Genomic DNA, 13798 nt, shown 5'->3' with positions numbered 1-13798 from the left:
CCAAGTGCCTACAATTTATTCTTAGACAAATTAGTGATATGAAATTTTCATTACAGAGGTTTGACGCAATTAAATGCTTTAAAAAAATGTTATTATAAAGATGTCCAGATGCATTGCTAAAACAAGTGGACCTCTGGAGGTCTGTGACCTGTGCCAATATTCGTTGTTTCTTTCTGTGAACTAGTTACATACCTGGTATAGATTAAATGACAATTAATTAAACGCTTCATCTTCTAAGGAGGAACTGAGGTTTTGAAATGCAGGATTTATCCTCTATGTGCTAGGATCATGCTGCTCAGCTAATGCCAGTGGCTTTTTTTGAAGATGGTCATTCTTGTCATGCAGTACTCTCTAATATATTTCTGCAGCTTTGTTTCTGAAAACAATTTTTTAAAGTATTTGGAATACATTTTAGAAAAAGCATCTGCAAAATCCTCAGGTGTCCCCCTCTTCATGAAGACAGGCACACTTTTGCGCTTTCCTCACCACGATATAATTTACACTGCAGGGAACTCACAGTAAAAGACTGTTCCATGAATGGCATCAGTGACTCATCTACAGACATGGAGCGTCACAAGTCTATGACTAAAGCGTGAAACAAAAATGCGTATTGGTGCACGTGCAAATAAAGAATACCTTTATGACATAGAAAGGCGATGCTTTGTCATGTGTTTGAATGATGCTGTGCTTGACTCTTGAAAGGAAAAGTTGTCAGGTCTCAACGCCTTTTTTTAAAAAGCTCAAAGAATAAGTCTCAGCTAAAAGAGACTAAAAAAAAAGAAAAATATAGGAAATGCTTTTGCATCATTTAAACAAGGTTATTGGTAAGGGGCAGCTGAATCTAAACTGCTGACTGTAAATGCTGGTCACGCTCTTAGAACATGATATTTGATTTTTGCTTACATGGATTTTGATTTCCTTGTGTTTCTCTTTTGCTGATACAAGCAGACAGGATAAATTCAAACAGTGCAGGTGACACCACATGCATATGGGGTTTGTTGGTTTTTTTGTTTTTTTATTATTTTTGGACAGTATTTATGAAAATTAATGAAAATCTGTACAGTGAGTACTTTATGCTTCTGCTCCCTCATATGTAAGCCAAAAGCAAGAGCTATACACACCAATGGAGAACCCTTACACTGAACTGACATTTTATTTCTTCTGAAAAGCAAGAGCACTAAACAGTGTGAAAAGGAGGTGGAGTAAGAATTTGTAATGTCTTTCATAACAGGACAGGTATAGTGAGTTTCACGGTTGAATATTTATTTTTAAGTCAGTGAAACTGGGCTAGTGTCCACCAGGTGATACTTTTTGTTTTTCACCACTTTGGCCACCTTTATCAATCAAGGTTTTTCTTTTATCTGCACTGTTACCCAGTGAAGGAAACGTAGAAGGCTGGCAGGGAACCTGATTATTGAGTGTGCTGGCAAATGCGCAAAGAAATAGAAGTGAGAAAAAGGAAGTGTTTTTCACTGTACTCCTACTATTTAGTAATCTTAATTTCTCTCTCTATTAGTGTGTTTCAGACCATGGTATAGTTTCAAGTTGAAGGTGCTAGTTCAATAGATATTTTTCTTTTTCTGCCTTGGAACTGTAACACAGAAACAGTCTTTAGACATTTGAACTATTTTGCAGGTGACTTGTAATCAGCCTATTAAGCACTTTGCTGTTAGCTGCATCCTAGCTTATGTACGTCTTTCATTTGTTCCATGTTCCCCCTCTTTGATGATGAAGACCATCATCCTCAAGGCATGAAATGTCAGCTGTAGTGATTTCTTCAAACATTATAAAATCAAGTAAACAGACTTGAAAATCCATTTTTGGGGGCTTCAAAAGAGCTCTGCCTTTAGCTTCATTTATTTATTTACATTTGTGTTCTTCAGAGCAATTATAGGTATCTTCTAATATTTTTAATGTGCATTTTTTTAAGGGACACAACATGATACAGGTTGCAGATATGACCGTGTTCTGTTTTATTTTTTCTGCACAAACCGTGCTGCATTAAGTACACAGTTGCAGTGGGCTGAAATGGGATGTGAGCTGGCTAGTTCTTGCCTCATTATTCCAGGTGCAGTTTGGATGAATGTAAACAGGCAGCTCATTGCACAAAGAAGATAGTCATGAGTATGGAGCAGCTGCCTTGTTTGCTGCACGCTGTCTGATCTCTGCTGTTGCGGACTTTGCAGATCTTCTGGAAAAACAGTTTCAATAGCTTGAAAGCAAAAATACAACCTAAACGGAAAGGGAAGCAGAGGCAGGATGCTGCCTTGAACACCAATTTTTTGCTATGTACTGACAAGTAGCTGCTGCCTTCCAGCTTGGATGGGGCTGCGTATGAAAAAAGATGAAAGGTATGAGAGAGGTGCTGTTTCATTTAGGAAATTCTTTTTTACAAATAGAGACACATGGAACACTGATCAGAGAGTTTGGCAGTGCAATAGTTAAGGCTACTCTTTCTACCATGATCCAAGTTTACTTTGCTTATATGCCACCAGAGATGTTCTTTGAAACTATTGAAAACACTTTTTGTCTTCCACTGTTTGAGGGTTCTACAGTGGAGAGAGATACAGCCTGAATTTTTTTACCTACCTTTCCACACAAAAGGAGATGGCTGTATCCCTAAGTGGAAAGGTTGAATGCATAGACTAGTGGTACTTCACAGTACAAAGCACAAAATTAACTTAATCTGGCTATAAAATCTTTACAAGATTTTCTTTTGTGCATATGGAATTTCCTGCTAATGTAAAGCCATGGGTCATCAGCTAGTTTTGCCACTGTCCTGCATAAGCACAGGAGGAAATGCTGGCGTAATGTGTCTTAAGGATGTCATAACTGGCTAGCAGTACATGTCAAAACTGCCACTGTAGCTCTGCATTAGTCTGAGTCAGGCAGAATGGCATGGGAGAGCAACTGGCTTTGTGTCAGCTTCAGCTGGTCTGGGGTGTGTAGGCACAGAGAATAATTCAGCAAAAACGCTCAACTGCTCATCTCTGCCGCAAATAACTGAAACCATGCAAACAAAGCAAACCCAATGACAAAGCGTGCCAGCGTACTTTGTTTTGTTTGTTAAAATAAACCTTTATGTTTGCTTTCTTATCTTATCAGCCCAAGAGGATGAATCCATCCTGTTAAGTAAGCTCAACTCTCTATCATGAGAAAGACATTGCCTTTGAACGTAAAAAATAGTTAATTCTCAAATCTGTACACATATGCAGAGAGCTACCCTGTAGCCACATCTTGTCCCATTAATGACCTGACATCCCAAACCAAACATGCATTTCCCAGTGGTGTCCTCAGACAGGAAAGAGCTTGCCTTTTATCATGACCTTTGACTACTGGACTTGGAATGACCTCTTGTGGACACATGTGGTTTGCCTCCTGTACGATGAATGCTTCTGATCAAAAATAGGAGACCACACAGTGATAAAACAAGTACAGTGTACAGTCTGCTCCCCAGGTTTTTAGCCGCTGACAAATAATAAGTACCATGTACTTCCAGATTTCAGGGCCGAGACATAAAGGAGGTAATCAGTAATAAATGAAATGTGTGTTGACAGGTGAAAGATGACAGTGTACATCTGTGTAACGTTGGTGTAGGTGACAGAGCCCTGTTTCCCTAATGAAAAAGAGCATTGTTAGAGATCTAGCATGGATATCATTACAAACTTTCTCTCTTTACCAGTACAGGGTGGTCTGTGTTTCTGCTAAATAAATGCCAGATGCCTGAATGTGAACCAGTTGTAATCAGAGGAGCTTTGTTTTCTTATTATCAGTGCGCTGAAGGCTGACTGAGCCAGATGAATGCTCTCCCCGCCGGTAGTAAAGCTGATGAGCCAGGCCTTGTTGAGACAGTGATAAAGGTGTACTTACCTTGATAAATCTTCATTGTGTATTTTAGGGGTTGTACTATGTCTTTATAATGATCTATAGAAGAAGGAGACTTAAAGCTTGCATGTCCCTCTACTTTCCCAATCCATCCCAAAGCCTAGAGGCCCAACCCAGCCTAACAGTGCCCTCTGAGGTTTCTCTTCAAACCTTCATCAATGCAAAAGTGGGTGTGCCAATATCAAGCCAGCAGTGCTGTGATAGTGCTTCCTGTCAAGAAGAGGTGTTGCATATGTGCAGAGGACTTGGCTGCAGCTGCTCAGCACAGTATCTTTTTTTCCAGTGCAATGAGTGGAGCATTGTCACTCAGTCAGACCTATGGTTTTGGACCACATAGGCAGACATCGCTGTATGGTTTGTACTGACAACGCACTTTTGAGCGGGTTTTGTTTTGAGCTGGTTTGGTTTTTTTCCACTATGAATACTGTCTTCAGATGCAGTCATGAAGCTGTGGTCCTTAGTGTTTACTTACCTTCATCCATGGACTAAAAATGTGCCCAGGCAGTCTGGAGCCAGCTATGTGCTGCTGCATACGCTACAGAAGAACGCTGCTGTTTCCTAGCTTAACTGTCTATTGTATTGATTGTTCAAGTTTCTTTTCTTATGTTCATACCACACACATGGCATCAGCATAGGCCAGATTGCAGGTGGCTGTGTTTCTGACGTCCCCTGTCTGATTTAATGTGAACTTTTAAGAAAGCTGTTTTTAAAGAACTGGTTTTGAGATCATCCACACCTCTTCCCCTTCCTCTCCTGGTGCCCCTCCAAAAACTGTCTGCTATGAGGCTTGCGTTCTGGCAGACAGCTGTTCACAGCGCTGCTTGAAAAAGAAGATGTGGTTGTGTGGAAGAGCACGGTTTCACTTCAGATAAACCTCGTTGCTGTAAACATGGTATGCTGGCAGGGCAGATTTGCTGCTTATTTGTTTCTTTCTTACACTGTAGCAACAGTGTGTTCCTTCGTGTACATGCTTCTCATTTGTCTTTTGGCAATGTTTACATTTGTGTGGCAGTTCAGTTTTTGTGGAGTTCTAGGCATGTAAATATGTTGCCACATTCTCATAGTCTTGAGACATGAAAAAATTGAGAGATGAAAAGTCAGATAAACTCTTAGTTTTCTTCCCACAGAATTGCTGAAGAATTACAGAATTAGGAGTAGTTTTTTAAGTAGATAACTTTCAAAATTTGTTGGGTTTTTACAATTCTGTCTATTTCCTAGACAATGGTGTTTGCTTTATGCCCGTTGTTCTGCAAACTTAGCTTTTTAACTAATTCCAGGGAAATCAGTAAGACTGTCCCATGCATCAGGTATTTTCCCAACCCAAGCTCCTCTACTGCATGTACTTTTGTTTAGAAAATGATAAAACATGAGAACTTTTGAGTGTTACCATTCTGGCCTCAAGCCCATGGATCCAAATGCTACTTGATGCATGGCATAGCTTCTTGATCTACCTGGTTCCTTCACACCCAGCTGCCTTACAGCCTACAGGCAGCTGGACTCTGCTATCTGGCCATGCTTGCTGTTGAGCAAAGCCACTGCACATGCTCTGGCACACAAGTCCTAGCATGCTCCTGAGCTACCTTCCCACTGCCTCAATTTGCACATATGTCCCAAGTGCTGTCCTTTGTCTCTGTACAATGCAGATGGATGTAAAATTGTTTTTGCTGTTTAACAGTGGGTGAATTTATTTTTACTGGTAACTGTGTGCATGAGGCGCTGCGCTTCCTTGCTTGCAGGAGCCAACAGGCACTGGGTCCTCTGAGGGCGGTTGCAGCTTCACAGCCCTCTGTCTCAGAAGCAGAGGGTCGTTTCAAAGTGTAGGCTTTTGTTTCAGTAGGCTGCAGCACATGTGCCAAGATATCATGGTGATCATTTCTTCTAGATTTTTTAATACCTTCTTCAGTGCATAAAAATACTTTGGAGAACATGAGCAGGGGTTTAAAAGTAGAAAGTAGTAACTTTGGATAAAGGCTTTGGCATATAAGCACTTTTATTAAAAATTAATAGCTGATTTATATCCAGAGTGCCAGATATGAAGCATGCAAATTACCAAATTGGGTTGTTAGGAAAAATGCTTTCTAGCCTTTTGATACTGCATTGTATTCATCATATATCAGCATGCAATAAAATGTGTAATAACATAGGAAGTGGTGAAAACTGGAATGATAAAATCAAACCCATTGATCCAGAAAAACAGCCAAAAACATAAGCCAGTGTTTTTAAAATTTTGGGAGGCTGTATATACATAGGCAAAATTAATTTTGTATTACTTTTGAATTATATTCAAAATAAAGAATAAAACTCATGAGCAGGCAGCTGTGATTAAAGTTTTCTATAAGAAGAGTCCATAAGCATCTGCCTCTTGCATCTGCTGGCTTGGGTACTCAATATTGAAAGACTGAGTAACTATTGAATGGGTTTGTAGTGATCTAGTTACTTGTATTGCTGTCCTTATAATGAACATCAGTTTCTTTTGTGTCTTAATCAGAATTTCTACCTGGCAAACAAAGGGAAGAATGAAAGCAAAGAAATGAATGATAAAAACAAAGAGGCTTTACTGGAGGTAAGCCAACTTTATAGGTTGATGATGCAAATGTCACCAAAACTCTGCCACCATCTGCATCTGCTCTGCAACAACAGCGTTTAGTTTTTTGTGGGCAAATGTGTCACAACAGGAAGTTCTGTGATGGTTGGTGTCTTTGTGTCTAAGATTTAATATGTGGATTTTCCTCTGCATCTGCTGCTCACCATTAAAAATGCAGATTATATATCCTATCAGAGGAATTAAATGATGGAGAACTATTTTGTTGTTGTAGACCCCAATGCCTTAGTGTTTCTGTGAAGAGTAATGCCATCGTAACAATAAAAGTGGTGTTATACAAATATGGATAACAGAAGCAGCTGTGCCACACCCTTAGGCCAGCCCTTGTGACTTTATATTGTTAGTAAGGTTGATCAGTAGCAAACAATTATCTTTTGGGTTAGAAGTAGATGTACCTCTCACTACCTCAAATTATTAGCTGTACAGAAAAAGAACTTTTGCACTTTTCCAGAAAGTCTGTTTAGCCTCTTGCCTTTCCTGTTGAAACATTGTATGTTTTACTTCAGTTGTATGTTTGAGAGAGAAAAATCCAGAGCTATATGAAAAAGATTATCACAGTTCTCCTGGCAAGCATTTTGACTTTGGTAAAAGTTCACAAGAAAAATGCTCTTCTCAGGTGACTGAGGATTCCTATTTCAAAATTAGTGCATTTCATGAAGGCACCAGATGTCAACCAGCAGAAGTCCTGGTAAATTCTAAATGAAAACATGAAGTGATAAGTGTGTTGGCGTTAAAAATTACCCAACAGTAGGTCCTTCAAGCAAACAATGAAGTATATTGGTTTAAACAGTGTTGTAAATGCTAGCATGTATTTCAAAGTGAAGGCAGAGATTGAGGGGGATTTTTTTCTTTAGCTGTTTTTAGAGCTCTAAGCAGTCTCTAAAGATTCTCTCTACAGAAGTATTTATATACAGAACCTATCGGTACAGCAACAGAGAAAAAACAACAGCAGCAGTACCAACCATTCTGTTCTATTGCCTTCACTGAGCACATCTATGTCTAGTTAAAACCTTTTGTAGGTTTTTGCTTGACCCTTTAGAGAATGGAGGTTTTGTGAGCCGCCTTCTCCAGTGTGAGCACCAAACTTGCACAGCTGAGTTACCACATTAGGTTGGAAAAGTTTCCTTTGCCTGTCTAAGGTGTTCATCTCCCTGGTAACTGCATTCCCCATGTTCTTATGTTCACTGTCACAGGAAATGTCTTTATTTTTCAAGGGGGCATTTTTCTGCTATTTATTAATAGGGTTGTGCTTAAATCAATTTATTTTGTGTATTATTATTCTTGTTGCACAGGAAAGCTTCTGTGGGACATCTGTCATTGTGCCAGAGCTTGAAGGGGCCCTTTATTTAAAAGAAGATGGAAAAAAGTCCTGGAAGAGGCGTTATTTTCTTCTACGAGCTTCTGGAATTTATTATGTACCCAAAGGAAAAACCAAGGTCAGGAAGCCAAATAATCCTTTTAGCAATAAAACAATTCATGGAGGTGAAAGTGAAGAACTCCCAAGGTGGCATTTTAAGAGCACTGTCTGGTGCATCTGAGAGAGCTGGGGTTTTTTTGGTTTAACTTTGACTACACCACTTGTGCAAATATTAGAATGTAGTCACTGAATCCTGCCACGTTTCTCTCCTTTTGATTTCTATGGATAGATAAAAGCATTAATGAAATAGCACTCCCCCAGAAGTCAGTAGGGGAAAGAAAAACAGCACAGCACCCTTCAGCTGGTGTTATGTTGCCGAAATGCTTCACTGTTATATGGGTTCCCTGTGGAAGAATATTTAAAAAGTTCTCAAGTAAACTAATTTCTTATCACAAAAAAGGTGGAATTTTACTTTGATACTGACTTTCTGCACCAGTAACCAACATGCAGAAATGCTATACATTTTTTCCTACAGTGATCTTTACCTAGAGAATGCATTGTGCCTTTTAAGGCTTTCTAAGACTGCCCTTTGTGTAGAAAGAAGTGAGACAGAAGCATCCACCTGACTGAATCAAATGCACTGACATTTAGTATTGCAAAATATTTAAAGGCTCTAAATCGTCAGCACTGGAGAAGCAAAGGTGTCCTGAACATGTTGCACATAAGGGCGGCTGGCTTCTAATTTCCACAATGATGAGGTAGAATGATGGCTTCTGGGACTGGTGGTTTGCTTTTTTTTTTTTAATTCTGAAAACCACTTCTATTACCACTTACAGCTCTGCTAATGCTTCATATTTGAAAATTCTGGTGCCGCTGATAGAGCTTTACTGTTATGATTTGTGCTGTGAAACTTAACTGTTCTGCTATTCCCTGATTAAATTACAAAGGAAAAAAAAAATTGATAGCTTGTAAAGGAATGCCGTGCTGCCGCTCCAGTGACCTGTGTTTATAACCAAATCTCAGTGAAACACAGACCTAGATTACCTTGCTGCTTTCACAGCAATTTATTTTGACTTTACCTGACCCTGAGATAGTGGCTTTCAGTCCTCAAATCATGTTGCACACACACAACATCCTATCAACTAGGAACTAGAATGCTATTTGGAAAGCACTTAAGGCGGAAAGAGTATAAGAATAGTGAAGTGAAAGTCCATCTTTGACATTTCCTTGTAGCCTGCCTCCAAAGATGGCCAGTAGCAAAGTGCCAAAGCAGGGCGAGCATATACTGATAGTTACCCAGCCTTTTTTTGTCATCCAGTGATACCTGTTTCAGTGACTTTCCATCATAGTGCAAATGAGGAAAGTGCTGTCTTTTTTCAGGTGATAGACTGCAAACATAGGCTCAGGATGGAGCCATGCAGTCACCTTGTAACAGCTGTTTTAGTTTAACACTTTATTGCCTTTTAGTTGTTAGAGCCTGTGTGCCACCCTGCCTATAACTGAGCCATTTCAAAGAACTGTATGAGTGCTTCAAACTCACTATGTTACCAACTCAGCCACTCACAGGGACTGAGGACCTTGAATCTAGTTCTTTAGGAGATAGTCACAGCTCTTTAAAATGGTACCACAATCATCTGTTTGCTCCTGCTTCTCTAACACCCTTCAGCAAAATGATGCATATGTCCATGCCTCAGCCATTCCAGAGAAAATCAAGTCTCTTAGCTCAAATCTGTGTTTAATGGTGATTTTAAGTTAGTTACTGCACTCTGTATTGGAACAGCTGAGGCTCAGGTACACATGTCTTTTGTGGAGACAATAATCTCTGGTAGGTGAGCAGGGTGCGGTGAGGGTGCTAAACATCTTAAAGCACTGCAGCAGAATTCAGTAGAACTCTTCAGTCAAAGCCCTTAAATTATGAGAGTTCATCCCATGTCAGGGTAGTCTGAAGAGTGCACATGCGCCTTGCTGCGGTCATTCAGTTGTGGGTAAAGTGATCTTTTATTGAGGTACAGAAACAAACAGTTGGCGGACAATAATACCTTCAGCTGCTGCAGCTGTTTTGAAATTCATCATGTAATCATGTTTTCACTTGTTATAGAAAAGCAAAGAAGTCTGGCATACCTTTGGCACTTTGTGTTGGCTGTAAAATACATTGCAAACGTGAAAATACAGGGACACGTTCAGATAATTTTACACACATGCCTTTGGTGTTTTTTGTTGTTTTGGTGGTTTTTGTTGTTTTGGTCTTTTTGTTAACAAACTAGGCAGCAGTCAGCACTGCTGTCTTAGTTTCCTTCTTCAACGTTACTGTACTTCTATCCCATTCAAAAACATGCTGTTATCAGACAGGGTCACAAAACAACAGAATCAGAATTGCTGATACAATTTTAAAACTTGTTTCTGCTAATTGTGTTTCTTTGTCATGTTAACATTGCAGAAATACTAGCAATAAGTGCCTTTGTCCCTTGCATAAAAATTTGTTCCTCGCTTAGAAGAAAATAACAACTGCATTCATATTGGTCTTAATTGCCATTACCTGGTTCATAAAGGAAAGGAACAACTCATTATACTGCATGGATTGGAGCATGTTTGGGAACTTAAAGTGTTGGAAAATCCTAGGTCCACACAGTCAATGACAAAATCTCTGACATGAGCTTCAGGGGAGACAGGGGAGAGAGAGAAGCCCTGTCTACATACAGTATGGAGTGTGTTTCCTCTCCCCACAAATCTTACTTGCAAACTCAGTTTGTAAATAAACGCAACTCAAGGGCGTGTTGTAATGAAAGTATCAATGGGAATGAGAACAGCATAGAAGAACCATCATATGCAGAAATATAACCCCATTCTTAGGGGTAGAGAGGGTTTGTGGTTTGTTTTTTACTTTGTTCTTTTTTCACAGTTTCCTGATTTCTCAGTTTAGCCAACAGTGACCATGTGACACAGCCATTTTTGCATTTCCACTCAAAGGATTGCAAAAGTTACACTTTGTATGCAGAATTCTGCACTGAGAAGTGTGCCACCAACAGAAACCTTGTTACTTTAGCAATATATTGTGAACAAGCAAATATTATGATAAACAGAAAAGGAATGATGCTAGGAAATTTGAGAAAATTCAAAGCAAAACAGATGAAATGTGTGCTTATTTCCTGATGAGAGTTTGTTTGTTACATATACCAAAGAAAAACAAGCTCCCAAAGCAAATTAGAGCCCCAAACCTTCTTTCTCTGCTCAGAATTGTAAGGGTGTGGTTGCCAGGCCTGTATCTATTTTACTAAAGTTATTTCTTAGTATGGTGTTCTATTTGGTCTTATTAGCCATAAGCCAAAATCTCCACACAAAGCAATAAAGCACAGCAAAACCAGAACAACAGCAAAATGTTGCACTGTGTTATATATTATTCCTAATATGTACTGACCCTCTTCCAATTGTTAGTTTAAGAATGCACACACTTAAAATTCATCTTTCTCCAGTCAACTTCATGACAGTTAAAAAAATAAAAAGCATTGGCATTCATACACTTGAAAAAAGTCCTATTAATGAGTTTCACATCAAAATTCATTTTTTTCTAACAATGATGTGTTTGGTTTTCATTTGTAGACATCACAGGATCTGGCATGCTTCATTCAATTTGAGAATATGAACGTTTATTACGGTTCTCAACACAAAGTGAAATATAAGGCACCTACAGATCACTGCTTTGTCTTAAAGGTAATGTACAAGAAAAGTAAGTTCTGCAAATGTCATACACAGTTTCTTTTACATGTAAACATGTTTAAGTTTGAACCTCCAGGGACCCTGATGAGATAGAATACCTCCTGCAAAATCATGTCGGTTTTCTTCCTCACTTCATTGTTGATCAGCAACATACCTTTAGAACCTTAATTTTAAGGACTGGTAGTCCTATGATATATGTCTACACTGCATCTATAAAGTTGTCTTCAAAACAAGGCTGAATATGCTTCCAGTAACTGACTGTTGAGGTGACTGGACACATCTGGACAAATGGCACACAAGGCAGATATATGATGAGAAGACTGGCAGTCCCTAATGTTGACGTTATGAGCACTATGGACTATGTACTAAAAAGTATGTCTACTTTTTATTTGCAGTGTAGTCATACCTGTTGAGTGGTTTGTTGAACTGAGATGCAAAATCTTGCAGGAATAGACATCTCAGATGACGTATTTTATTGCACTTGTGGCAGGAGGGCAAAAGACATTGTTCACCCACTCATGAAAATCAGTGCTTGCTGTTGAAGTAAGTATCTCATTGCTGCCTCTCCAGGTAATAGCACTGCAAATAAGCTGGGAATTCTGCATTCCTCTCAGGAAAAGAATCCCATGCTTTTCACATAGTTCAGGTAGCAGAAATGAAGCTTTGAGGTTGCAGTAATTAGGCCTTGTTTGCTATCTGTCATTAATACAGATTTGAGAATACAGTGGGATTACTGCATATAAGACAGAAGATAATCTTGTTGCTGCTTCTCTATTTAAAGGCCTGCAGTGCAAAAAAGATATTAGAAAACACAGTATCTTGCCATCTCAGAAAAAAAGTACAGGAAACATTCACATTAGAGGTCACTTATAATACCACATTTCTGGCTGTAGCTGCACACTTACAGCACTTTTTTATTCAGTTTCAAAATGTCTGCTAGCCTAATTTACACATGGCCAAGCAGAAGTGGTTTATAGACCCAGACTTATTTTCTGAAGCAGATGTATCTAATTAACACAGATGAGCAGTTTCAATACTATAGTTCTCTGCTAAATGCTCTGCAAAAAACACTTTATCCTTTTTTGTAAAACAGAGGTGAGCCTTCTGAAGCTAACAGGTAAGCATTATTTCTGAAAAATACAACTTCTAATGAAAAAAAAGGAAAAGGGGAGCTGATTTAAAAAATAAGGGGAAATTGATTTACTAAGATGCCTGGTCAAAGAAGTATCTGACTAATTTAATAACAGTTATTCACATTTGGTTCAGATGAAAATAAAAGCATGATTTTTGAGGTGTATGTAGCAATGTGTTTAACTTTTCACAATGATTAGGAAAACGTTCTGGTCTTATTGCCATCTTTTGTGAAAAGAGGTATGCTATAAATAAGAACTTACACAAAAAAAAGTCACAACTCGACTAAAATACTTGCTTTATTGGATGTGTGATGTTAGCACTGTACCCTCAACGTGAAATATGAAGAACAAGATCAAAAGCTCACTAGGGAAAGCTTTATGTGTAATAGGCTTATAAATGTATGAAACCTACTTAGCAAAACTGTTTGCTCTGATGCTTTTAAAATGTGTTTGCGGTATACTAGAATAAACCATATTGATAAGATCATTCTGTCCGAGCAACACTACTTAGTGATGAATAGATTATGTTACAGTGATTGTTCTTCATTTTAATTCCCACAAATCAGCATTTGGTAGGTTCCTGACTGGCTCAGTTTCAGACTTGGCTTTTAACAGCTGTCTCCTGCAGTGGCTGGAGTTGGTCAGGAAGTATGGGCAAGCATTGATATCTTCAAATCTTCTGTTGTTTCAAAAGTGGAAGCCTCCCACTTAGGGTGGCTTTCTGAGCGTGATGCAATGGAGAGTTTCATATTTATTATAATTTCTGTATGTTAATGTGAATTCTATATATACCTTTTTGAAGGCACGCAGCTGAGATGAGTTGTGGCGTATTCTTCTCTTACCTTTGGAGGTTGGAGCTGAGGATGTAATACATCTTGAGATCTGCGGGCTGAGAGAAAGAGCAAAGTTAAATGTTGGTCTCTCTGATTGGATGCTTGGTGACACAAAAGTGTGTGGACAGGAACATAGAGCCATTTATTACACTTAGTCACATTTTGTTCCTATCTGTTTTTATACGGAAGTCTCCCAGAAGAAAGTATCTCTCTTGCTGGGAGACACTTGTCCTGAGATGTCAAAGGAAAACAAACAATCATGCTTGAGATATTT

At 38.9% G+C, this 13798-nt stretch overlaps 1 protein-coding gene across 3 annotated transcripts in view; it reads left to right on the top strand.

Moving 5' to 3' along the window:
- The window catches only part of APBB1IP (amyloid beta precursor protein binding family B member 1 interacting protein), a 70831-nt gene that overhangs the window by 38106 nt on the left and 18927 nt on the right, over positions 1-13798 (top strand). For all 3 annotated transcript variants that reach the window (XM_075492603.1, XM_075492601.1, XM_075492602.1), the window contains exons 8-10: positions 6374-6448; positions 7780-7923; positions 11442-11552. In XM_075492603.1, the coding sequence (XP_075348718.1) occupies positions 6374-6448; positions 7780-7923; positions 11442-11552 (330 nt within the window). The remainder of the gene's footprint in view (positions 1-6373; positions 6449-7779; positions 7924-11441; positions 11553-13798) is intronic.

Source organism: Mycteria americana, chromosome 2 (assembly GCF_035582795.1).
Source record: "Mycteria americana isolate JAX WOST 10 ecotype Jacksonville Zoo and Gardens chromosome 2, USCA_MyAme_1.0, whole genome shotgun sequence".
NCBI lineage: Eukaryota > Metazoa > Chordata > Aves > Ciconiiformes > Ciconiidae > Mycteria > Mycteria americana.
The sequence above is the reverse complement of the archived record's forward strand: the minus strand, read 5'-3'. Positions and strand labels throughout refer to the sequence as shown.